At 41.3% G+C, this 27,426-nt stretch overlaps 1 protein-coding gene across 4 annotated transcripts in view; it reads left to right on the top strand.

Annotated features, from left to right (window-relative positions):
- The window catches only part of anks1b (ankyrin repeat and sterile alpha motif domain containing 1B), a 188,813-nt gene that overhangs the window by 24,621 nt on the left and 136,766 nt on the right, over positions 1-27,426 (top strand). For 3 of the 4 annotated variants that reach the window (XM_046378605.1, XM_046378604.1, XM_046378603.1), the window contains exons 2-3: positions 25,089-25,169; positions 27,208-27,364. The exons of the other annotated variant lie outside the window; for it this stretch is intronic. In XM_046378605.1, the coding sequence (XP_046234561.1) occupies positions 25,090-25,169; positions 27,208-27,364 (237 nt within the window). In that variant the 5' untranslated portion in view covers position 25,089. The remainder of the gene's footprint in view (positions 1-25,088; positions 25,170-27,207; positions 27,365-27,426) is intronic. 4 annotated transcript variants of the gene reach the window in all.

Below are 27,426 nucleotides of genomic sequence, written 5' to 3'. Positions count from 1 at the left end.
CATTAATCTCTGATTATTTGTCGTGCAAGTAGACTTTGCTTCTTTTTGGTCTCACAACCCAAACAGGTAGGGAACCACTAACTGACGAATCGGCTGTTTCAGTGAGTTTTTAAAGACTGTGAGCCGCAAAAACTCAAATTTAAACTCTTGTTCGGAGAGGTATAACACACAATTAGCTTGGATTTTACTTAAAATGGTAGGTGGCTTCTCATTTACAAGGTGAATCGCTTGAGGGTGTTTCTGAATTATAAAATGAGGAGATTTCAAATGGACTGTGGGGTATTTTCAATGGGAGCTGTTGTTAAACGGAGCACGACAGTCTTCATGACTTCTAGCACACTAATCTTGATTTCTGAGGGGGTTTGTGTTTAATGATACTGAGGTCTTGCATTAGTCAGACCTTTCTCATGTGTTTGTTTTAGCACTCTGAGTGAGCAGGAGAAAAATCTGGTTGAGGCTTTTGTCAGCTTTAAATTAAGCGTGAACCCAGATTCCAGAGAGACTTCGTATTTGTTCCTCCAGTTATATGTCGGGTTGGCATTCAAACAAATCGCTGGTAATTGACGTGGGACACACTGGTTGACTGCTGAGGTCAGGATTTAAAGTTTAGGGTAAAACATGCTGTGATACACATCAGAAAAATGCTGTTTTATCCAACCCAGTTGTGCTTTTCGAGGCCAAGATTTAGGTGTAACTCTGCAGATAAAAGCTGCTGATTTAAAGAAAACCAATGTGAAACAGCACAACTGAATGTCCACAATCCATTAGTTCTCCCACAATCAGAAGGGCTCTCCCTCTCTCCTCCTACTGTGGTGATCGCCATGTGGGAGGTAAATCACCGCTCAGCTCGGGATTTTATTGATCCGGTATGGAGGAGTCCTCTTTGGCAGCTTCCCTTGATGCCTGTGAATCATGTGGGTAACTGTGTGGTGCATCAGCCTGCCTGGCACTGTCATGCATTAAAAAAAGGATATACTGGAAGATGTGTTGATGGTCCATGGAGTTTTCCTTCAAATAATCTGCTGCTGCTCTCAAGTTTTCTGCTTTGTTTAAGCAATTACTGTGATGATCATCATGAGCTGGCATGATAACAATACTCCCATTGATTTCGGTGACAAAAGAATTGATGACAACCATAATTTCCCTATTCACATCAATGAATATTTTACTTTTGCTGAACAATTCAACAGGCAAGTCACTGCTGGAGATGAATACTGAATACTGCCTTGACACTGACATAGCACCAGATGTTTTTTTTAATTTGAAGGTGGCATCCACGTTTACTCACTGTCAGTTTGGAAAAACTTGGCAGGAGATAAAGAAAACAGAGACCGCCGCATAGGAAAACCTATACGTATAAGATCAGAAGGAATCTGGTTTTATTTGTGTGCAGCTAAACGCAGCTTTTCTGACTCCCAGCCGGCTGCCTCGGCTGTCTCACTCTGCATTGCTATCCGTCTCTCCCGCCTTCTCGCTTGCTGTCACTTTGTCATCCGTGGCCCTCACACATCTGCCTGGTTGTGATAATAGCTACCCCTGTCAACAAGAAGCAGGGGAGGGCAGCAGAACGCCGAGGGGGGCTCCAGAGCTCACACACACACACACACACACACACACGCACACACACACACGCACACTCAATTAAATTACAAAACGTGTACCCCGACTCGATGATTGCAGGATCGGTAAATGTTTGCCTGCTCAATGAACGCTGGGTTGCTGCCCGGAGCTGGAGAGTTAGTTAGCATGCAGGATGTTCATGGAAGACTGAAGAGACAAGTGGGAGAAAGAAAGGTAGAGGAGGATGAGAGGAAAAAAAAAAAGGAAAGAGAGAGAGAGAGAGAGAGAGAGAGAGAGAGAGAAAAGTGCAGCAGGAGTTACTGGTTTGAAATTGTAGCACCACAGTCCACCATCACTCCACTCCCTTTGGGTTTTCTCTCTTATTCTGCAACATGTGCACATTTTGAGGGATTTTCTAGACAAACTTACTGACGTCAGTAATCGGAGCTGCTGGAGCAGGAAGCACTTTGACTAATCTTCATAACACTCTGCAGAAATGTCCATTTCAACTAATCTGAGCTCTTTATTTTGTTTTAACTGGCAGCAGAGCTCTAAGGTTGGGCTGTTGACTGGTCCATCATGTCAGTCCAGACTGAAATTGTATGGGCTGCCATGACATTTGGTATAGCCAACATTCTTGTTACCCTGAGGACAAACTGTGATGAGTCTGATGTTTCAGTGTAGCACCATAATAAGGTCAGCGTTTTAATTGGGCATTTTTATCAGCTATGCTGTGTTTTCAGTGCTAATTAGCAAATGTTAGCTTACCAACACACTAAAATGAGATGCTGAACATGATAAAATGCTTGTTAACATTGTTACTATGAGCATGTTAGCATGTTAATGTAAACAATTTGCTCAAATCAACTGTGTACCGCCTCACAGAGCTGATATCATGGCTGTAAACCGAACCCTTTAATTAATTCTGTGTGTAGAATTAAGACTGTGGATTTTGACCTCAACTTCTTATAGTGTAGTCAAGCTATGAAAGGATGAGAAGAAAATCTCCTCATGTCGCATTGAACCATTTGGGACGGACATTTTTTGCTGTGTGTAAAGTTTGTAAGTGATACCATCCATCTTCGCTGCTTGGCTCGCCTGTGGGTCTTGCTGAGTCACATATTCCAGGTCATCTGAGTGTGTGAGCCTGTGAATGAGCATGCATTCGTACCTTCGTGACTGCGTGTGCGAGTGTTTGTGTGTGTAGCTGTGTGTCTTGTTTCGTGTGCATCTCATTCTTTTCACTGGAAAGGTCTTTGGCGTCACATGCGATTTCTTGGCCCATCTAAACCAGGCAAACTAGACAGGCTGTACTGTCTGTTCTGTGTCTCCCAGACAACCGCGGAGGGTGAAACTGAGGGGTCAGAGGGACAGGACGACACAGAGTATGCGTGTCTGAGAAAGGGAGAAGCATGTGTGTGTGTGTGTGTGTGTGTGTGTGCGTCTGTCCCGAGGATGTTTTGCTGCTGATTCAGAGGACCAATATAGAACAGAACACCCGTGCTTTTTGTATGCTGTGCTGCATGTGTGGTGTGTTTGTGCTCAGATTTTGTTGGATGGCAGTTTCATTCCTTTGTTCCCTTGGTGGAAAACTTTGAGAACTATTGGGTTGATTGCTACATGATTTGGTAACAGTCCTCAGAGAATGAAACTTAATGGTTTTGAAGATCCCCTGAGTTTGTTTTCTTGTGCTGCCAGGAGGTCAACTTTTTTTTTTTGCCCAACTTGACCCTGAGTTCATCACATGACCGAGTTACTGTAAGATTAACAGACTTGTGATATTTTAGATACATATCAGTTTCAGTACATCCTATGAAAAGACCAACAATGTGTTAATTTGTCTCTCTTTACTTTCTGACTCTAATCCCCAAGCTCATTCATTCCTACTGCAGACCTCATTGTTTCAAAAGAAGGTCATGAATTTAATTTTAACAGTGATAAATAATTTCTTGAAACAGCTTGGCACTGTATCTTTTAGCAAATGTTACTCAAACAGGAGTGGCAAGGCTTTTGTTTGGGACTATTTTCATTTGTGGAGTAATACATTGTCGGTCAGCTTGTGTATAGTTACAACAGCAGCATGCTGTATGGGATAGATCGACCTGAGATGAAAGTCACAAAGGAATAAGACACATCAGATTTTATACTTGCTAGTGGATCAGTTCGTTGTTGTTTTTGGCCGTTGCATGGGTTTGTTCTGACAGTTAGAAAAACACCGGTGTGCTAACATTAACATGATGGCATACTGATTGGACTGTGACAGGACTATTTTGGGGCAGTAATCATGTATCATTCAGCAAAAAGCTGAATGATACATGATTACTGCCCCAAAATAGTCGAAGTACAACCGAAGCTCACAAAGTCCATCGAAAGCCCTGATAGTGTCGAGCTGAACCTGACAAGCTGAGTTTCTCCGCTTGCTTTTGCACCATACTCTTCACCAGTCATTGTTACAGCAGCAAAGTTTTGTCTCCATTTTTCTCCCTTTCAGCAATTTAGTTTTCTGTTATTTTAATGAGCCATTAAGCCTCACAGGGCTGCTAGCATCTCTCTATATAGCATATCTTTTTAGTTTTGTTGTGTTCAAAAAGGAGAGGAGATAAAGTTGCAAGAATCGAGATGCACCACCGAGAACTGTCCATAGAGTGAATGAGCTGTAGGTGTTGAAGGACAAAGACTTATTTTTTAATAGAAATGATGAACCACATGAAGTTAGTTACTCAGAACAGCTGTGAAAAAGTAGATCAAATGAGATAACTGAGAAATTTGATGAGCGTTTTCCTGTGTGAGTTCACGGATGCACGCATTTTACTGCATCCAGGTGTTGGATTACATAAGCCTGCCTGCTTGGGATGGTGACACAGCAGTTTGTCTGTCTCTGTGTGTGTGTGCTGTCATATATGCGTTTGTGTGTGTCCACCGGTCACATTATGTAGCTTTGGACTGCAAAGCTGAGTCCTTCTCTTGACCTTAGCACACACAGACATTTCCTCAGACATCTCTGCACTGACTCACGTTCACTCAGGGCAGCACATTCCACATTTCCAGCCCATCTTACTTTATGCTGTAAGCCGAGAGGAATCCAACATGTGCTGTAGAGGTTTGCCGCAGAGCCATGTGCAGCAGATGGAAGTGTATCATATGATATCGAGAATGCACTTAATGCCACACAGACCTTCCTGGTTGGTTTGTCATAAGTCAGGGCCACGTTACACTGAGCTCTGAGTGCACTCAGGTCAGAACTGTTTACACTCTGTCTCCAAGTTTTGACTCAGCATGTGTCTCAAATCCCAACGCGGTCATATTCATATCATCAAAACTGGATGTCCTGTATCAGCTGCGATTCTCCGAACAGTTACAGGCTGACTCAACATTTGATCTAGTGTCCCGCCAGTGCAAATGCTTAAAACTTTTGGCTTTCTGCCTGCGCTATTTGCTGTAATTGAGATTTAAGATGCTATTGGATCAAATTATTATGCGCCGATTCGCAGCATCTGAAACACGCAAACACAGCCAGGAGGTAAACGGTTGGAAATTAGATGAGAAAAATCAATAAAACAAAAATCTAATTATGAAAACACAATTTGCAGGACGATTATGCTGCAGTTGCAGTGTTTAGTTTTTGATTTACTTTTAATAAACTCTGTCCAGTGTCTATCACAATCATTTGGACAATCACATCAGTTTTTGTTTTCTTCACATTTTTCTTTTCAGTTTTTATTCCTGGAAGGATATTTTCAACTGTCTTTTCTACGAAAGGAACCTGTTTACTGTAAACTGCTTGCATGTTTTCAACGTCTTTATGCAGGAGCGAAAATTACCGAAACCCTTTTGGCAGACAAGAAAGTCTTTTTTTAATCTTGCTTTCTGCAATATCTGCTTGTGACAAAGATTATTATTATGGCATGTAAATTATGATCAACTGAAAAAAATGAGTCAGGGTCAGGCAACAATATGGTGCGGTTAAAGGAATAGTCCAACATTTTGGTAAATATGACATTCTGCTATAATATGCCCCAATATGGCCTTAATGGCATGTAAAAACACTGATGAGCTATGATCTTTATGTCAACTAATTTGAGTGTTTTCCTGAATGGCCAAATTCTGTGTAGATAAGCTTGGTGGCCCTTCCGTATTTTCCTTTATCTAATTTACACCGCCGCTGTGACACGTCTGACCGTGCTGTTAACCCGAGAGTGACCTGAGTTAGTGAACCAAGACCGTAAAGCCGGACTGGTGGCTTTGCAGGTTCGGCAGAGCTGATATTAACAACTGCCAGCGTTCGTGAGAAAGTGTGAGGATGCTGCATGCTTGCAGATGACCTGAAGCCAAGACTGTGATTGATTTTGTTTGTAGGTGAATTTGCCTTTGCTGTCCCACGTCAGTCACTAATATGACTGTGTGGACCTCAGCTATGCAAACAGCTCTGAAACGGCAGAGGAGTCACACACACCCTCTTCACAGATTTGCACTTTTCACTAATATTGCAATTTTGGATAAAGCTCAGTCCACTGTAAAGTACTGTTCTTGTTCTGCTCCTGTGCTGCATATGAAGTAGGTCATACTGTATGCGCTGAGTAAAGTACAGTACTAAGTTAGCCATGTGTGCATGCATTTTTCATGAGCCTCGCTGTGTGTGTGCGTGCGTGTGTGTGTGTGAGATTTGTGTGCTCCTGTGTGTGTGCTGCCTCTGTCTTTGAGCTAAGCAGGGGGATCTCTGTCAGTGTTTCTCTTCCTCTGTTGTTAGTTAGAAAGAGCAGCCAGAGAAGAGAGTATATCGAGGAGCGTTGGAGAGCCTGCAGGGCAGTGCAGTAAACCCAGAGAGAGGATGATGGTGGGAGATAAATGAGAGGGGAAGTGTGAAGAAGGAAGTGACGAGCTGCTAGACAGAGAGAGAGAGAGAGAGAGAGAAAGATGGAGGGAAATCCCCACACACATACACTCACAGCTGCAGAGCAACGAGGAGAATCACAATGACCAGCCATAGATGTTCTGTGTGGTTTCATTTTTTTTGGAGCCCGTTTGGGCATTTTATCTCCAGCTCAGCTCACAGAAGGTTAAGGTCAAGAATGTATGTTGAACCTCAGTGTTTAAGCCAACCTGCACCAGAAGTTCTTACATTTTTCAGGAAATAAACACCAAATAGACCCCAGTGAGGTTGTTTTAGTAACTGCTGCTTCTAAGGCCAAGAATGCAGACACTGACTTGGACGAGCAGATGATATTTATTTGATGTACATTTTCAGTGCCTCCATAATTTTGATGAATAAATAAACGTATAAACAAGGAAACGGAGATGTACTTTCAGTGTCCACATATGTTTTAATTTGATTGCAGTTAAAGCAGAATTTGAAATACGGCCTGTTTTTAAAACTCGTTTTAGAGAGACCCATAAGCTTAAAGTGAAGGAGGGGAGTGTGTTGTTGTAATCGAGGGTGGACGGAGTGGAGCGGGTCAGACTGGGGGGAGACTCAAGTGGACCTTTGTCTGCCGGCATATTCTGGGCTAAAATTAGCCTGTTTATGTGATTTGCAGCATTCCTACAGGCATAAACACAACCACATGACAGGACGCAGTGTCTCAGTGCAGCGCTGAGAGGCAGCACTAATCAGAGCCAACCTGCACATTGATTATGTGCTGTGCTTTGTTCGATATCAGCTTTTCTAAAGATCTTTGCCCACACTGGTGTGACGCAAGGATTATACCGATCAGGTCATATTCATAACAGCTATTAAATCTCAAATTCATGTCAACATTTTCATCATTCATTCATTATAATACTGTAGCACAAATACTTTCATGGTGATTTAAATTTAGTAGTTCTACTCACTACAGACCTGTAAGTGTGATTGATTTGATGAGTTTGCCCCTTGTTTACTTTAAAGTTAGAAATGTAATAATTATGTATTTCTATCCGTCTATCTTAACTGAAGATGTTTCCAGTTTTAGTGGACAAATATAAACTATGGTCAATGCAAAACATTACACATCCAAGAGCTCTCTGCATAGTTTCGCGAATCTAACTGCAATCAGTCTGGTTTGCCCACAGCTGACGTGCATCCTGGTGATTAGATGTTCTTCAGATGACTGAAAACACACAACATCCAGGGGTGTTTTCACTAAAGCCACTCACTGAATCATTCTAAAGTTTAACAGAGATCCGTTCAGTCATCTTTCACATATTTAGAGCCAGAAGAGGCAGCAGGCAAGGTTAATAGTGATAAACAAATGAGCTGTCGGGAGCGTTGAGTGTGCGTTTACTGATTTACCGTCAGTTTTAGTGGATGCAAATATCAGAGGAGGAACTATGAAGCTGCACCAGGTGGAGACTTCAGCCCTTCAGGTTCTGTATGCTGAGGAGTAGTCACTTCACAGATCAGTGTCATACTGTCTGGTTATGGCGCTTGTATCATTGCAGTGACTGTGAAAGAACATCATTTCAGATTAGTATCAGTGCTGGAGTTTCCCACGCTGCCCTCCTTCTCTGTGCTCTCCTCTAACTGGGGCCAAGTGGGCTTTTCCCACGATGTGGTCAAGCCTGTGTTTGTGTGTGTGCGACGAGCACAGAGAAGAAAAAGATGAGAAAGTGAGAGACGGAGGCAAATTGGCAAACCATTTGCCTTGAATTCTTGAAACTGAGTGAAAAGTTTCTTGGGGTTTTCTCTTCATACATGGCTGATTTCACTGTTTGTGGCTGCTTTGCAATCTCCCGTAAAGCAGTGAAGAAGTCTCTCGAACCACAAGAGTGCATTTAACACCTTAACAGCCATCTCTTGTCGATTCAGAGGGCTTCACAAATACTCTTTAGGCTTTGTGCACCTCTCCTCTTAGAGAGATTTACTGAAGCACGTGGACTGATAATGGCTTAGTTCATGGTGTAATATGACCCTCCTTGCCTTCTTTCCATCTTACATGAGCCTACTGTATGTACAGACTCACTCTCTTGATGCATAAATTGAGTTTTGGTGTGTTGATTAAGGTCTGAAGTCATCAGTGCTTTGGTTTTTATTCCTGCAGCAATAACTATCTTAATAACTATAGAATCTGTTGTCTGTGTGCTCTGGATGATCAGTGTTGTACGGGATACACTTCCCTGCATCTACAGTGGCCTTTATGGTCTTGCCCCACCATGTATTTATAGTACGTGTAAAAACTACAGGGCTGTTTGCATATATAATGACACAGTGTGCTCACACTGTGTGTGTGCAACTCATGACTGTGTTGATGTGGCTGGCCATAGATTTATGTGTTGGTATGTGATAGACCCTTGTTTGTCTGCACCTTTTTTCCAACGGCTTCTTCCCCCTGTTAGTGAAGGGATTTGTAATGATGGAGCAGGCAGACATGTGTGTGTTTTAATGTGTGTGTGTGTGTGCCACTTGCCACGTGCGTGTTTGTGCGAGACTGAGAAGTGATCATTATGACTGGGCTGCGTCCTTGTTTTTCTCTTTAAACGACCCTGCACACTCTAAATTACACCGAGCTCGGTTCCACCATTGTGCCTGAGAGAGCGACTGTGGGATTACAAGTTGCTCTCTGCGTGAATCAGGGCAGAGCCATTTGTTTGCTCTGCACTCGGCCCTGTCAGTCTCATGCATTTGCAGGTGTGTTATAGGTCAGCAAAGCGCAACTCTTTGAAATAGGACTGGAGAAAACTACTGCACATTTGAGTTATTTAGTCACAAAATAAATGTCTCCCCACTGCACACCTGTGGCTCCTGATTTACTGTGATTGCGCCTGTTTTTTCCTCTTCTCTTGTGAGTTTGGTGCCAAAGCCACAGCTCCTCTTCTTACCTAACACCATTTAAATGATTTTTATATACACCAGGCAGAAAACTGCTTTTTTAAGAGTAATATGCTGTAGTCACACATGCCACGAGTTACTGCAGAGGACTCCATTCAAGGGACGCATTTTCCATCAGGTGAGCTGCCAAGGCATCCTGCAGTTACAAATGTTATGGGTCCAGGGGTCAGAGATATTGTACTGGGCTCAAAACTGAATAATTGAACCTTAAAGTCACAGGTAGCCTGTCATTGGATGCAAGCTGAAGGCATGTTTGGACATTTTAGCCAATTTATAAATAAAACGAGCTGTAATAATTTAGGCCTGATGTGACAAATGCATGAGTAACAGTTATAAACACACAGGAATTTAATACCATTAGCCTTAACAGAAACAGGACTGAATTTCTGAGAGCAAATGCTGGTCAACAGTAGACTCTTGTCTTGCTTTATGTGAGGACCGTTTGTACTCTTAGCTCTGTCTGTCACCTGGGGAATGGCCTGAGGTGCAGTGGAGATTCACAGATGTTTCTCCCTTTATGTGTGTCTCTTCAAGGACAAAGTGGAGAGAGCTTTTGTTCAAATAGAACGGAAAAGAAACACACAACTGCACACCTCCATCATGTACTGTGCAGGTATGTCAGATGATGCAGCAGCAAAGACTTTCTTTGGTCGATAGCATCCAACTAACAGCCTCCGATTTACAGAGCAGAGCATTTATTCACTGTAGACATAATTGGGGTAAATGAATTGCCTCTCATGCGCTAACCTTGTAGACTACATGAACAAATCCCTTTCCAATTCTGTGCTGGGGGCTCTGATTGTGTGATGATTGAATATTTCTTACTCGGATTTGAAATGGTTTTATGTGCCCACTGATTTTAAGGCCTTGTAATAATAATAATAATAAGCAAAAAAGTGAGCATAAATCATTTCAAAAACTCATCATTATGTTTGATTTGACCGCTTTATTTCTAAATAATAATAATAATAATAAGTACATTTATGTAAAAGGGTTCAATTTTGCTGTACTTACAGAGAAATACAGTGGATAAAGTCAAGGCTTGTGCCCGTGTTTCAGCCTTTGTGAGCATGTGCAGTTGTTCACAGTAATCTGAAACTTCCTTACACATTTACAGTTGTAGGTATGACAAGGATGCCAAAATCTTCGAAAATCCATGACGAGGACTGAGTCTGATGCAGACGAGTGCTCTGTTGGAAAACTGAGACAGCTTTCAACCCTCTGGTGCATCGTAAGCAGGATGCCGCTCGCTGTATACACACACACAAGCACACTTGGCAGGTTTATAGACATCCATGGAAGAGTTATTTTGATAGATCTGATAAATAACACGGACCAGAGAGTCTCATGTTTTAAATACCTTCTTGTGGTGGATAATTGCATGCAGCTGTGTGTGTGAGCACAAGTTGGCAATGAATAAGTGTGTGCGTGTGTGTCCTCTTTCTGGGTGTTTGTGATTGGCAAGTAGGTGAAGAGTAGCAACTAAGACTTGGGAGAAAAAAAAAACTTGTGAAAGGGAATGTATAATTTTGTTTAAAGTTTAAAGTTGTTAGCACCAGATTGAGAGGGCTAAGAAAGCGACTGAGGTGGAAGCAGACAGAGTGAAAGATGCATTCGCTACCCGTAGGACATAACGGTATTTACATGGAAATAAGGTTCAAGTAATGAGCTGTTGCAGTCATGTAGTTGCCAGACTGATGGATGGATAGAAAAAGTGTTGGCAGTGGCCTCAATAGAGCCATCGTTTCAACTGAAACCTGAACATGAGCCTCCTCTGGGGGGATTCTGAAAAAATGGCATGAACAGAAACAAATGACTCATTGTATTTGCAGAAAAACAATCTGAATCTGTTTATTGTATCTACAGACAAAAAACATATGTAGTTATTCTGTGTTTCACTAGTTTAAGGGATTGATTGTCAAAGCTTCATTTGATCAATGCACGCATTTGCTTTTTCATCAAGACTTAGGTGAAAAGGCCCCAAACCTCATATCCTTTAGTTCGATATGAGCAGCCAGGAGATGGCAAACCACTAGCCTGGCTCTGGTTCCTAATCTTTATGCTAAGCTACGCTAAGCCACCACCTCCTGCCTCTAGCTTAATGTGGCATTTGTCTCCTCATGACTCTTGACAAGAAAACAAATAAGGATATGTTCTCAAAATGCCAGACTGGTAGCCCAATTTAAATACAACATTTGCTCCTTCTGAACTGACATATATATAATCTTGATATCAGACTTGGTATATTATGTCACAGAAACATGTCAGTGACCCACTGACCTATTGATGTAGCTTTACACTGACGCTTAAATCCATTATTGATCCTCCAGTTTACCCTCAGGGATCATCCAAGTTTCATTTCACCTCATTATTGGGTATAAACAGCAATAACAATATCTGTAATAAAAGGCTTGTTTTTGTGCTCTTTTACAGTGAGGGAACAAAAAAACACAAGAACAAAGTTTGATTAGTGGCCATGAACAAAATTCACTGTAGTAATACTGGTTAGGGCTGTTTTTTGTTCAAATGCATAATGTTTTTTGCTCTCCTGTAGCACAAAGAAAAAATAAATTGCCTATTTAGTGAGTATTACAAGGCTACAAGCAATAATAGGGCTGACTATTTAACTATTAACTGCTGTTTTAAATACAAAGGGAATAGTTCAGATAGGAATAGTACATTAAATCTGAAGTCAGGAGAGAGTTAGCTTAGCTTAGCTTAGTGTAAAGACTAGAAAGAATTGGAAGCAGCTATTTGTAGCCTGACTCTGTCTAAAGGTACATAACCCCTTGTAAAACAGCAATGCGTTGTTTTTACGCTTGATTTCTTTTCTCTACCATTGTGATACAACTTGCTAGTAAGCTTTCGATGTGCCGATAGATGGATGTTGTTATCTCTGGACAGAGTCAGACAAGCTGCGTCCAGTCTGTGTGCTAAGCTAAGCTAGCTGGCTGATGATTGTGCAAACATGTTTGCAGTATCTTCTCATCTGGCTCTTGACAAGGAAGCAGATTCGATTTCTGAAATGTGTACTGCTTCTTTAGCATTTATGGGGCGTCTGTTTCGAACACATTGTTTGAAAATGATGCACCCCTGTTTTCAGCATTGTGAAAACACGTTTTTCAGATATGTTTTTAAAAATAAGACGCAGGAGGAAGCAGCGTTTAATCATGCAGTTTTACCTGAATAATGGGAAATGCTCAAAATTGGCACATGCTTCTCACAGCGACAATACGGGTATGCAATTATCTCAATTTTCCTGGAATAATTCTCCTCGTATTCTATTGCTTTGTGTATGAGAACAAATGCCCACAATATCCTGACAAGTCTGCTCTGACCCCGGCACAGTTGGTGTACGTTTCGTTGTCTGTCTGAGTGGTGTTTACCTGCGTGCTTTTGCAGCAGCAGATGTGCGATCCTGTGGCCTGAGCACTTTAAATGGGATGCGGCAGTCCTGCTGACAGGCCTAATACACTCTCAGAAGGGGGACAAAAGGGGGGAAACGAGCACGCCATGAGGAGACACAGCTGTTCAGCACATCGACACCATGCATTCCTCCACTCTTTACCAAAAAAAACAACTTAGAAAAACACAAACAGGTCAGCTGTTTTAGCGTCAAACATGCGTGGCTCGCAGCAACAGTAGCTGTTAATTCATCCCAGGACGGCTGCATGGCAGGTCGGTTGCCATGGTGAAGCACACAGTGGACAGATGTGCAGATGCGGTCGTTTCCTTCTCTGCTTCTTTACAGGCTTTTTAAGTAGGTGTGGGTCGATGCAGGTGACTGTGAATATCTTTGAGTTACAGATGATATGGATGTCTTTAGCTTACAGTTTTTCTTTTTTTACCTTAAAAAAATTCATTTTCTTTGTGTTCTGTGTGGGTGAGGTTACTCATTTAATTTGTTTCATACTTCATTTTGTTACTCTACTTCATTACTCACAGTATGCAGGGTTAAGTGGTATATACTCAAAATACATAGATGTGAAAATAAAAAAGATGTAAACTGAGCATTTGTCTGACAATTTGAAGAGAAAGGGAGATAAAGTTAATTTGTGACCTTTCCTTATAAGCATTTATCATTCAAATTTTTTCCACCATCTTTTTCTCCAAACTGAATTGTACATTTCCAACTTTAAATCTTACTTTAAATCTTCCAATGATCCAACTTTAGCGCTGATATCAATTAAGTATTGATGTATGTTCGGTTAGATGTTTCCCCAGGATGACATTACTGAATTTAATATCTCATGTGAGTTTGGTTTGGGCGGCTGCTCATTGTTTAGAAATTTGGAGAACTGAGTGAGAGAAACAGAAACATGGAGAGGTCGTAGTGTAAACCAAAACCTTCTGTCAGACCATATATAGCTATGGATCCCTGCTACCACCCTGATACTGCACACACACACACACACACACACACACACACACACACACACACACACACACACACAAAAACATACCACAAACACACTACTGTCACAGTATAGATGCTTTGCACTAATCAGCATAGAATGTTTGAAAATGTTTGTAAATTTGACACGGACGCTGAACAGGAGTGTAAATGTTTAGTTTGCAACAAAGCTGAGCTGTTTCTTTGTGTCTTGCTGCAGCTCTGAGAGCTCTGCTGAATCGAATGCTTCGCTTTCAACAGTTTCTCTGCTTTTCATCATAATGACTCTCCCACTGATATCGTTTTATCAGGATTTCAATTGCGGCTGCATGGCTAATTTCCTCATGGCAGAGTGGATAATGAAGATAGACTTGGCGTGGCTGTAACTAACCTGATGAGTTGCCAGATGATATTTAGCCTGAATTGACTTGCAAAATCACTGCACTCCGTGTTCTGTGTTTTGAAGAAAATAAGCTCGGAGTAAAATGCATTTGCCAAGTTGAATTGACCTCAGACGTAGAACTGAATTATCATGAGCAGAGCAGTCATTTGATACAGTTGACACATGCAGGCATCTGAACAATCATGTCTGTCACTGGGGGAATAAATACACACACACACACACATACATACATATATATATAAAAACTTATTCTGAGGGTCACTGGTTCAAATCCTCAGACTGCTCTCAAAAAAAAGCAAATGAAAGTGGACATGACATTAAAAAACTAAAGTAAAATCGATCAAACAAATCTAGTTTGAGTAGAAGATCCATGAATGTAAAGTGCGATGGTATGTGTTTGACCGCAGCAATCGCTGCCTTACGGGATGGCATTGTGTTGTGTTGACTGACAGTCCCCAACTCAAATGTTGGGATGCTAACATGCTAAACCAACATGGTGAACATGAAGCCACACAGCAGGAAGTTCCAGTCACAAAAGTCAAAGCAGTGGATCTTATGAACTTCACTGGAGTTCTCCTCACTAGATCTACAGTATAAATCCATCGATTGTTTCAGTCTTCTCTGTATGGATTAGTTATCCCACTTAGATAGAGATCCAGAACTGGCGGTTTCCCATCCGTAATTCTGCAGATCTGGACTAAATCGATGCTTGGCCAGATGGATTTGTGGCTTTCTGCTGTTAAGTGGAAATCTAAGGCTTTCTGTCACTTACTTACTGTGAGCAGAATTGCTTTCGGAACATGCACGCACACACACACACCACACACACACTTACAGACTGTTTGCAGCTCTCCATATTGTGACTGATTGGAAAGGCTGCAGTGTAAATCAATAGCTGCAGCGGTGAAGCAGACTGTGGTCATTTCTTCACCTCCACTTCTCACAGTTTGATTAAAGAGAGCTGAGGAAATGCTGTCTGCCTCCATCTGTCTCTCTGTCTTGCTGTCTCCCTGTCTGTCTCTCTTTCTTGCTGCTCTTTCTTTGTCTTATGGACCGACTCTTTCCTGTGGCTTGAATGGCGGGCCTGTATCGGTGGTCTGCATGGCATCATGAAGGATAATACTTAACCAGAGATAATCACTAACTATTCTTGTTTGTAGATGAAAAGAATCAGACAAAATGAAGACTGACTTATAAAAAAACAGAGTCAACATCTAAGTTATCTTACATAGTATTTTCTTAGAGAAATTAACACTTTGGCTTTACGTTATTTTGTATTTTAAAAATGTCTTAAATTATGACTTGCTGTGAGGTCCTTAAGCTAATGTTGGCCTCACAGACCGACAGGATGAGCTGCTTCAAGACCCTGATTCAGAGCGTTTAAAGCTGATGAAGTGTTAATACTTATAGTTGAGTCTTAGCTGGGAAATTCCAAAAAGTTGTCATCTACAGCCATCAAATGCCAAATCAGTTGCTGAAGTTTACATGACGTGATGAGCAAGACTTTTATTCTCAAGCATATTCTTTTGCAGATGCCCTGCTTGTGTCGTGGGAAATCTGTCATTTATCTACAGTGATAAAGTAGACATTTAGGCAATAAAGAATACAGTTCCCATGCTGAGAGCTTTTGTTCTGCTGGAAAAAAGAATTTCAGCTTTAGCACTAATTCGCATGAGGGTGCTCATATCAGGACTCCTTTTACAGTTTTAATCAGAAGTCAACTGTACTAAAAGGCTCAGTATTAAGCCTGGAGGACTCTTGGGTGCACGTTTATAGCCAAAAAAAAAAAAAAAAAAATTCAAAGAGGTCACAGGAGTCTTTTTTTTTATATAAAATCACCGCAAACCTTTGTGCTACATTTGAGAAGAAGCTGGTGTGAATTGTCTGTTCAGATGTTTGTGTGCAGAGTATGAGGAGTCAGCTCAGGACAGCAGAGGGATGTTTCCATCTCTATTTAAGGAGGTGGGCTGAGAGACAAACTTCCAGATTGTTTAAGACTTGGAAATGGTGAGGCTGTGCTGATGAGGCTGTGTCTTCTCAAGTGGAAAGTGTATTCAGCTGTCTTCAGATGGTGGTATCATCTGGCTGTCTAACTCCTTAACAGGCTCTTTTTAATTTAGTTTTCTTCTGTTCTGTGACGTGCTGCCCGATAAGAATTTCCTCACATGAGATGAATTTCCTCTTCCCCTCCTTCCTTTTGCTGCCTCTCATCTCTCCTCCACCCTGTGACTCACCCCACACCCTTTCATCCTGATCAAGTGACATGTCGGCTTATGACAGAGGTCAAAGGTCAGGGACGTTTGGGTCTCTCTGTGCTGTGTTTCCCATAGTGTTAGAGGATATTTGAGACCTGCATCATCGTTAATATTCTTACGGTTTGGTTTTCTCCAAGCAGTGCATAAAAGCACATAAAACTATTTTGTCTGATCATGTCAGAATGCCGCAGTGAAGTGTGTGTGTGTGTGTGTGAGTCCAAGACAAATGCAGGCATTAGTCTTTGATAACCGGCCCACTTGTTGCCGCAGTCTGTCCAGCCACACGCCGCACTTGCATGCCCTGCCCACTATCTAGATGGACATTTTAAACTCCTAATATTGTAACGGCATGAAAACACAAATTAGCATCTAAATACATTATCAGATTTTTTTTTTTTTTTTTTTTAAAAGGTGCTTCTGACCCCTTGTGTGCTCTCTCTCTCTCTCTCTCTCTCCAGTAACTGTCCCTCAGGACAACCAAATGATCAATGCTCAAACTGTACCAACAGACACACTGAATCCCAGTGGGGAGTTGTGCAGCTATTGATTACTTGTGGGGTCAGTCACTGCGTGTGCGTGCGTGTGTGTGCGTGTGTGTGCGTGACCCACTGCCCCCGACAGCAACCCTCCATGTTCTGTTGCCCACCGGAGGTCAGTTTGACCGCAAGATAAATGACTTCCTGTGATGAGAATGGTGGCCTCCTGACCTGTTGAAAGCGTCAGTTTATTATGTTTGTCGCTCTGAGGATATTTGGCACTGACCGACTGACCTCACTGCATAATCATTCATTCATTCATTCATTCATTCATTCATTCATTCATTCATTCGTACACTCTGCATATATCTTGCAAATTCCTGCTTCATTTTCGCTAGCCTAACACGCATTTCAGGGTGTCACATCTACAGCACTCGACTTGATCTTTGACAGCAGTAATGGCCATCTTTGTAAAACCAGACACATCGTCACACCTTCCTAGTGTGGATGTCTGATCTAATGCATCGATCTTAAAGGAAAGATTTACATTTTGGGAAATAAATAATAAATAAATTTGTGCCATGTGAAAAATTTGTATTTGGTGTGAACACAAAGGAGTTATTTTCACTGGATTTTATGATTGGGGACTTTTAAACAGATTTTTCCGCTAAAAAAATGGAAATTACAGCATAATGTATAATGTATTAAGTGATGATACATCAGATTTTCACTGAGAACTGAAGTTTGAGGGGCCTCAGCTGGAATGATTGTCCACTAAAGGAAGCTTTGTTTATTTAATTCGAGCTGGTGATGTCTTCCAACATAATCGACCTGATTTCCAAGCTGGATGGAGTCCCATGCTGGGGGGGGGATGCCGCAGCGTATTCAAATGAACAAAATTGCTAACGAGGAGGTTTGTAGAGGAAGCTGCTGTTTTGCTTAATATGCAACAAAAAAAAAACAACATATGGGCCAAGAATGAGTTCAGCAAATTAGGGATTTTGCCAGGCGCTGATGAGGAGGGCGAGATCACAGACAGAGTAGCTGGGTGCTTCATCCCGCGGTTATGGATTCTCATATCAAACTGTTGCATAATTGAAAAAGAAGGATCTCTTGTTCATTGTCTCCAAACATTCATGTCATGTGTAAATATCCAGGTATAGTAATAACAGTCACAAGCTCAGAAAGAGACATGCTGGGATTGCACTTTATAGCTCGTTTTTACATTTTCTCCTCCTATCAGCCATCCTGTACTGTGGATTTACTCGTCACTATAATTGGTGTAGAGATGAAGCAGTAGAGAGTGACAGATCTGTGAGGGAAGTGAGACGAGAGGAGGGTGCAGGGGGGGGGGGGGGGCACCACTGCAGGATTGCCTGTTGACTTGTGTAGGTGTGAATGGGATTTTTCTTTTTCTTTTTTTTTTTTATTTTACGATGTCTTGGGAAAATGAGATTGCAGCAGTGTTGGAGGCCTGTGGAAATCCTCAGGCTTTATAACATGTCTGTGGTGTAAAGCTGATGTACTGTGTGTGTCTGTTCATCATAGAGCGCGGCTGATATGTTGACAGGGTTGATACGAATAGCCGATATTACTGATACACTTTACAGTTACATATTATGTCTGCATTTGACCTTATTTTTTTTGTCAATTTAGAGGTATTTCAGGCCTTCCAGACCTGTGTACATAAAAAGCACTACTCCCATTAATAGAGAAATTACACCTTAGTTGTGTTAGCAAGTCCTTAAATGGTAATCCACAATTTTCAGGGATGATGAAGAGTACTGCTCAGCCTGTGAAAACACTATACGATGTGTTCTTTGGAACAGAGCTCACCCTCACCCTCACCCTCACCCTCACCCTAACCCTCACCCTGATGACTATACATTTTTAACAGAAAACCTGTGTTTTATGTTTATCTGTGTTTTGTTTATGTCTGTGTTTTAATTTTAATTTATTTCTTTCATGCGCCTTTAAAGATACCATACAAAGTTTTTTCTTCCTTCTGCATTTAACACTCCATAACCAACTTTTGCAAGAATTCAAAACACGGCTGACATACATTACTCGTGAGCAGTTGTCAGGCTTGTCTTTGTTGACATTTTGCTGAATTTTTTTTGGCTCGCTAGCAGCACAAGCTGTGGCTTGCAGTGAAACCACTACAAAACATTGCTCCATAACCTGCTGGTCAAAATCACCTCCACCTTTAATCCCTAAATTTGGCTGTTCTTGCTGAAATATTATGGTGTGTTTCTGTTTATTTCAACGATGAATGTGTTTTTTTGTAAATGTCAAAGATCACTATCAGTACTGCCTTTAAAAAATACAGCATACTATATATTGCAGTGCATTTATATGTCCTACATGAGCTTACAAACTCAAAGTTCGTTCTGCAGTCTCTCAGCGTATTTGCAGGGTTTTCACATTTGCTATACATTTGCAAATATATGCAATATTTGTTTTCAGGTTATACAGTTGTACCAGAGAAGGTAAAAAAAACAGAAGCTGTGAAAGAAGAGAAGGGAAAATTGAAAGAGAGGGAGAGAGGTGGTTCTCACTTCTATCTGCAGAAATGTAATTGGTCTTTTGGGAGTTTACACACACACACCTTGCACTGTAATTATCTCCCTGTGGCTCACCTATGACACACACACACACACACACACACACAGTTAAACAAATACAAACCTTATCCATACCTTTACACCTGCTCAAAACATTAGAGTGGATTGCAGAATATTTGTGCCCTAAAGCATTATGGGGGATGGACTGTCTCTCTCTGTGAGCCGAGGTTTAAACATCAAAGGGCAGCTCTAAAGAAAAATGCATCCGTGTCTCTCTCTCTCTCTCTCTCTCTCTCTCTCTCTCTCTCTCTCTCTCTCTGTGTGTGTGTGTGCGCGCCTGCGTTGCCGCCCTGTAGGTCATATCAGTTGGTGTCCTCTTGCAACACTGTTCTTTAATCAGGTAGTTTATCTCTTCTGCTTTTCTTTTTTGCTCAAAACAGGATATGAAGCAAGTCCACTTCCTTTCTGGTGTTATCTGCACTGATGGCAAACACATCTCACTTCTTATTGGTTCCCTTTCTGAAGTTATTACGGTTGTCGAGTCATCCCTTTCTGTGGAAAAGCCTTTCATTTTTATTTGATCAGGTGGAGTGAAGTTCAACAGGCTGTTGGATTCACTTGACTTAACTTTCCTCTCTGCAAAAAAAGGAAAACTTTCTAAAAAAAAGTATCGAGGGCTACAAAGGTTTTCACAACTCATTTTTTCATTTTCTTTTGAAGACAATGCTTTGCTTTGATGTAGCTTGAACTTTGCTGCAAGGTGATGCCAGCTTTAATAACCATAGTTGGAACCGGCAAATGAAGGCTTTCATTCTGAAATGCCGAATGAGATGCTTGTATCCAAAATAAGAAATTTCTTACTACTTGAAAGACACCACGGATCCTCTTTCACGATGACTGATATTAAGTGACACTTCTAAAAGGAGTAATTTTAGCTGTTGTTCGATGAGCAACAGCATTTTTAAATTGCTTACATCAGTGTTTTCGCAAATGAGATACACCGATAAAACCAACTTCCTTTGACTGCTGGTGAAGCAACAATCTCAACTCAATCTTAAGAAATGATCTTTTTTGAGGCAAATTCCTTGATATCTTAACCACATATAGACTTGTGCTGTCAGATACAACCAAAATGGGTTGTTCTTTTTTGGTTACCCAACGTCATGTCAGTGCAGTCCTCAGTGTGCTGTGCTGTAGTAAAGTGATATAAAGGCAAGGAGAAACAGTCATGCTGTAACTGAAGAAGGGTTCAAAGAGAGTGCAGCGTTACTCTGCCTGCTAGGAGGCCTTTCACGATGTTTGACCCCTTTACCTTTTCATGCTTTCATTAAAAAAAATGAAAGAGATGGCTCTCAGCAAAGGAGAAAGATGGAGGCCGAAGAGGAGGAAAAACTAACTTAAAGACTGAGTGAGAAATCTGATGCAAAGTAACATTCGGTTGTTGCTGCATGATGCTGATAAAGATGCAAAATCAAGAAATAACACACAGAAACACATTAAATTTTCATGTAAATGTGAGGTAGGGCAGCGGTAGTTGTACAAATATACACAAAGACCAAGACCGCATTTCCCACAAGAGTTTTCCTTTGCTGCAGCTCCTGAGGTTAATTAGGTAGGACGTCGTCTGCATATTTGACTAATCCACCAAGAGTCTGCATTCCTGCAGCAGCTCCTCTCCTACATTATCTAATCTCAAGTTGCCCACTAATTCTATTTAAACTCTGCTGGCTGGCTTTACGCTGTTAACTGAAAGCACAGAAAACAATGGAGAAGCGAAATGTCATCCAGCTGAGTTTGGGAATTCAGAGGTGGAACATGGTGGAGCAGAAATGAGCCGCTGTGATAAGAAAATGGGTCTCGCTAGGAAGTGATTCACCAGGATCAAATTGGTTGTTAGCCAATGTATGGTATTTGTTTTTCTGAAGGGCCCAGTCTCTGTGTGTTTGTGTTTCTTGGCAGTTTAAGGCTGCAGTGGACTCTAAATTCACTTAGTCATTACGGTACAGTGAATAAAAATGCAATATTAAGCACAGTATTAGGACTCTTATGGGAATATGAACAATAGAAAAGAAAAATTACAAGCATGATAAGTAGCTGTAAACCCCACTATACACTACATACAGTGGATTTAATTTAAGTCTCTCTTGAATTTTAGTGGTATTTCAGGGGCCTGTTTTCAGCTGTGCATATTTTTGAAATATACACGTTGATTAAACTGAGGGATGCCATCATAGAAAATCAATGGCTTAAAACTGCATAAATTACCTAATTAGTCAGAGGCAGAAAAATACCAACAAGCTAGCGGACACAGAGCTAGAGTACCTGTTGCTAATGTGCTAGCACAAAATTTCCTATTTAGTCACTAAGTAGCAATGGAGCAACATTGGCATTTCTAAAATGCTGCAAGTCTCATATTAATTTGCCTTTTTCTTATGTCTTCACCAACTTGAGTGAAAAATAGCTGCAAGCTAGAAGCTATTCTCTGACTAATTGCAAGCTTGGTTTGTTTGCACTTTGGTGAATTGCAGTTGGCTTACAGTTTGTTTATCAAGGCTTTTTTTTGTTTAATATGGCTTCTGTTGCTTCTTTAAATAACGCTGATTAGAACAGTGAGACCACGTTGTACAATAAATGTGACATAATATCTCTAAGAATTTTCCAAATCTATTGTAAAAAACTTTGTTAAATCCTTGCTTGTTTGTTATTGGAGTCCCATGTTTGAAAGTAAGCACCCACAAAATGCTTGCTCGGAGTTAAAGCACCAGTGACACCCACTCCAAACACGTACGCGGCAGTGAAAGAAAACACAACACCTCGTTCAGCTCTGGCCGTCACACCGAGCCTCACGCACGCTGCGAACAAGGTTTACACAGTCGCTCACAAAGTGGCCACATATATTTGTTTGTGCATGTTTTTTTTTATGAAGCTTATGTGACTCAAGGTATGACTGCTGTGTTTATGCATTAATAGGCTGCATTTGTAGGTTTTTGCGGGGGAGGAGGATTGTGCTTGGGGCTGTGCAGGGCGCTGCTCACTTAAAAGGTTCTTTGTACAGCAGGTTTTTAATGAATTGGTGTACAGATTGCTTGTTTGAAGGTAACAGCATCGGTGCAGATGTGTGTAGGTGTGTGTATATGTGTGTGTGTGTGTCCAAGGTCGGCTTTGTTTACTGAGCAGCTATCAGACATAGAAAACCGCTTACAGGACTGTAACATTAGATGTGTTTCATCTGGGTGGTTTTCTGTGACTGTCGAGGTATTGAATTAGAAACACTGAGTGGAAATGAAACATTTTGACAGAAATCAAAGCACCCTTGCTGTTAGGCTGGATGTTGATGATTGAAGTAACTGAAAAATCGACGTCATGAAATGCCACACCAGCAATCACAAACTTGGTTTAAAGAAAACCAGAATGTTTGACAAGAATATTGAACTTGTGCGCTGGCCTTGAAATGAAATATTCGTCTGAAATTAACCTTTACGCCGCCACGAGCCGCTGACAAAGTAGCAGTAATCGTAGTAATAACAGTAGCACATATTCCAATTTTGTACAATAAGAGACATTTATTGAGCAGATCTTTTAATTTTTTGTGGGTGCATGTGGATCTGCAGAAGTCCAGTCCATCCAGGTTTGCTCGACAGCCGAGCTGAAACCGGCCTCACCTTCACTCCCCGTCGTCTCTGTTTCTGCCTCAGGTTTTGGCTTCCTGCATCCTGTTGTCTCCCCCTCTGTCAGTGTGCTCTTTTTAACAACCCTTCCTGCTGATTCTATAGGTCAGCTCTGAGAGAGGGGTCAGCAGAGCAGCGCGATCGATATGAACACACACACACTTACACAGTGTGTAGAGATCAGCTGATCCAGTCGAAACAAGCTTGTGTGTGTGTGTGTCCTTTTTTTCTGTTTAACTTTACTTGTTTTGTTGTGGTGTCTTAAGGATGTGTTTAGGTCTTGTGTTTTTGTGTAAAAGTGCAGCTTTTGGACCGGTCTTGATTTCAGGCCACTTGGTGGTATATTATTTATTTATTTATTTATTTTTGCATTCATTGTTTAGTTCTGCTTCAAATTCAACAGTAAAACAGTTCTGCAATTCTTCAGTACAACAAACTTGCATAAATCAGTCTACACTCTCTGTTCTCTTCCTGTGTGTGTGTGTGTGTGTGTGTGTGTGTGTGCACGCGCTCACCAGCTAACACCACTGACCTTGCTCATCATGTTGATGCCCGTCAAACTCAGTGAATGTGGTGCTGCCTGTGGCTTTAGACTGTGAAAAGCAAAAATTCAACTGAAGACCCAAAACCTAACGATGAAAGGGAAAAGAGAGGTCAAAGTGCAACGCATTTATTATCTTATTTTAAAGTGGATTTCGTTAACAAAGAATGAAATTAAAGGAATGTACAATAAAAATCATGAAGTATTGATAATGAAGTCTTCATTTTCCAGGATACCTTTTCTCCAGAATTACTGAACAGGAGAGCCAAGGTTGTGACTAAATACTTTTAAATTCATCATTTATAGAGACTAAATCAGAAATTAACAGAAGAAGCAACAAACCTTTTTCAAAAATGATTACAGTCTTACTTCATAGCAGTAAAAAACAGAGTATCCTCCAGCCCCCCTTCATGTGTTTAAAGCAGACACTTGAGAGACACTTTACTTTTTGAGACTCTCTGTGTCAGAAGCTGCTGTATTTGAAAAGGTACTATTGTTGCTTCTGGAAGATATTTGATTCAGCTTTTTAGCCCTGAGCTGCTCAAACTGGAATTCATCTAATTAGTACTTCTCTCTGACGCGCTAGCAGGAGTTCATGTGAAAAAGAGAGGTCAATTTAATTATAGCCTTTGGAAAACCCTGGGCTCTATTTGTGAAATAGTGTGTGTCTACATTTCTGTGTGTGTGTGTGTGTGTGTGTAGCTTGCTATCGTTGTGAGAGACCATTTCGTGTGGTTTTATTTGCATACTCAGCCTTTTGCGAGTGCAAGAGTCGACCTCACTCACTTTTTTTTATTTGCCAGTATGATGAAAAAGGACTTAAACTCCTCTGGCTGTAGCCCCAAATGAGGAATTATACGTCTTGCCTCGGGACCCAAAGACATTAAAGTAAAACTCTTTTGTGTGAAGAAACAAAACCTAATACTTCTTTAATTAAAAAACAAACAAACAAACAAACAAACAAACAAGAAAAAAAGAAAGCTCCTCCTACAGGAAACACTGGGGGCGCATTCAGCCCCGACAAAACATAGCATAACTCTAACACACCCGCCAAACAAGGTAAAATGTACCTCAAAGCCTGTTGCTCCCAGTTTCAGACCCTTTTGAGGAAACACGTCGCAAAACGGTGCACACCGTTCACACTGCCGCAGGTGCAGCAGACAGGAGACGGATTGATCAAATAAAGATGCTAAAATGTTCAAGTCTGGGTCGTGTCTTCTCACTAATAAACAGTCCAAAAATGTGTGTGACAATGAGCTAACGATATCTCAGAAACCGCACTTCAACACTGCTGTCAGCAGGCCTCAGAGTGTGATGATGAAGATATGAAGGTGGCTGTGGTCGCCAAGCTGTGTGTGTGTGTGTGTGTGTGTGTGTGGTTCACTTTGAGGGTTTATTCTGATGTTTTCCTGTTTTCTCTCCAGCATGTGGAAGGGCCTGAATGTCAACTGCACAGACAGCTCAGGATACACACCTTTACATCATGCTTCACTGAATGGACACAGGTAAGACTCTGCATCAGTGTGTGTTTCTCTGTGTGGCTTTTTTTTTTTTTTTTTGATTAGCAAAAGTGCAACCAACTAAATAAATTTCACATCATGACATGACAACAGCCTGGAATTGTTCCAGAGTCTCAACACACCTGTACTCTTTTGCAGGAAATGTAGCTCTCAGTAGCAGTCAAAAACACAAAAATGCAAACACAGTATTTCAGCTTCAGAGTTTAAACTGTGCAGCTTCCTTTCTTCACCTGAGCCTGCTGAGAAATCCGTTATACAGTGTGGATTAGCTGCTAGCCTGACCAATATCCCAGCTTGGCGGAACTGAAGGATTAGTGCTGTGTTTTGGGGGCAATTATGTGGATTTCCTACTTCAGATCAGCTGCAGAGGAGAGGAGGGAGGCAGAGAAAAATGCAGCCTCAGAGTGAAAATTAGGCCGCCAACAAAAAGCTGCAGGGGAGGGATTCAGCTTTCAGTTTAGGTGGCAAATTAAAAAGAGAGCTGGCAATGAAGATATAGGCACAAGAAACCTCTCAACAGGCAGTGCTGCATTCAGGGAGTTGAGATCATTTTAATCTTTTTTCCCCACATAAAATGATGCATGCAGGCTCAATTCAATCAGCAAGAAGTTGAATATTCTTCAGTTTGACCCTGCGGTGCCTCTCTGTGATTTTGCTGTATAACTGCCACTTAAATCTGAGTGAATTATCTAAAATTGTATTGAATTATAAATTAACACGGCAGTTCATTAAGCATCTTGGTGCTGATTTCACCTCTGCTCCTCTGAGAGGTTTTGCCCTTCTCTCTCCCCTGTTTCTCCCCCTGACATTTGGAATGCAAATGAAGCACTTCACCTTTCCTCTTCAGAGAGAGGTGACAACTTCAACTGGAGACTTCCTAATATGAAACAGTATCGCTGACACCGCTGCTGAGCAGCAGCTAAATGGATTTCCAGTGCTAGCCGAGGCACTACGACTTGTCATTTTATCTATTTGTGTAGTAGATATTACTTTATTAGAGTCAAACATGGAAGAAACTGTCTCTCTCATTTCTTGATCATTTCCGGTTGAACTCCTTGCTATCACTCGCTCCTGGGTAGAAAAGTCATTTGCTCACAGTAACACCATATATCCTGCCATGACCTATAAGCCTGGTACAGACTCGGTGCTTCAAGTAGGTGCCAGCTTCTTTCTAATCAGATCACATGGCTGCAAGTTCCTTCAAATGCTGCAGCTCTAGTCGGTCAGGTAGACAGGACTCTGGCATGGAGTAAATAAGTAATCTACTAAAGCTAGATTTGTCTAGCACAGTTTGAAATTCGCTGTCACGTGTACACCTTACTGTACATTGATCTTGTTATACAAACGCAACCAAGATTTGAAGGCAAAGCAGAGCATGATTTCATGTTTTCCAGTATTGTGCACGCACTTGTAAGGAGCAAAGTCTTCTGTCTTCTCCAGTCTGTTTCATTAAAAGCAATCTTTTTTTTTAATTTTCTTCAGGGTGTTATAGTTGAAATAGGGTTTGAGTTTGGTTGCTGTGAGAAGGGGTTCAAGTTAAGATGGTGGTGGTGATAAATTATGAAAGACTTCATCACCCAGCAAGATGATGAAACAAGATAGGATGACTTAAGTAACACGTGGTACAGAAAAACATCCTGTGCTGGGTCGTTCAAGCTTGTTTTGGCTCCAGCAGCTTTGAAAGTGTCCATGAAATACTGCACTATGAGACTATGAGACCAGTTAAAACCATCTGCATGGAAAAAGCAGCACATAAGCATTTCCATGATGTAGTTTCTTCTTGACTATATTTAATATTCAGTAAAATTATTCATCATGCAGCTTGTTGATGGGTTGAATTGTACTGTACTGTATGTTCTAAAATAAAAAAATATGCATAATAAGTGCTGCACGGGTAAAGTATATTTGATTTGAGGGTCTCAAGGGACATGATATGGATTTCGGGTCTTAGCATCCAGCTCTCCATCTTTTGAGCTGTTGATATATTGATCTATACGTGTGTTTATGTATCCGTCTCTCTCAGGGAAGTGGTTCTAAAGCTGCTGCAGTTTGAGGCGTCCACAAACGTGGCTGACAGCAAAGGTTGCTTCCCGCTGCACTTGGCCGCCTGGCGTGGAGACGTGGACATCGTCCGCATCCTCATCCGCCACGGACCCTCGCACTGCCGGGTTAACCAACAGGTAAAGTCCATCTTCCTCTTAAAAACCTACATCTTCCAAGCCACCTGTGGGAGAAATTGTCC

This window comes from Scatophagus argus, chromosome 22 (genome assembly GCF_020382885.2).
Source record: "Scatophagus argus isolate fScaArg1 chromosome 22, fScaArg1.pri, whole genome shotgun sequence".
NCBI lineage: Eukaryota > Metazoa > Chordata > Actinopteri > Scatophagidae > Scatophagus > Scatophagus argus.
This window is presented reverse-complemented; position numbering and strand designations above follow the sequence as displayed.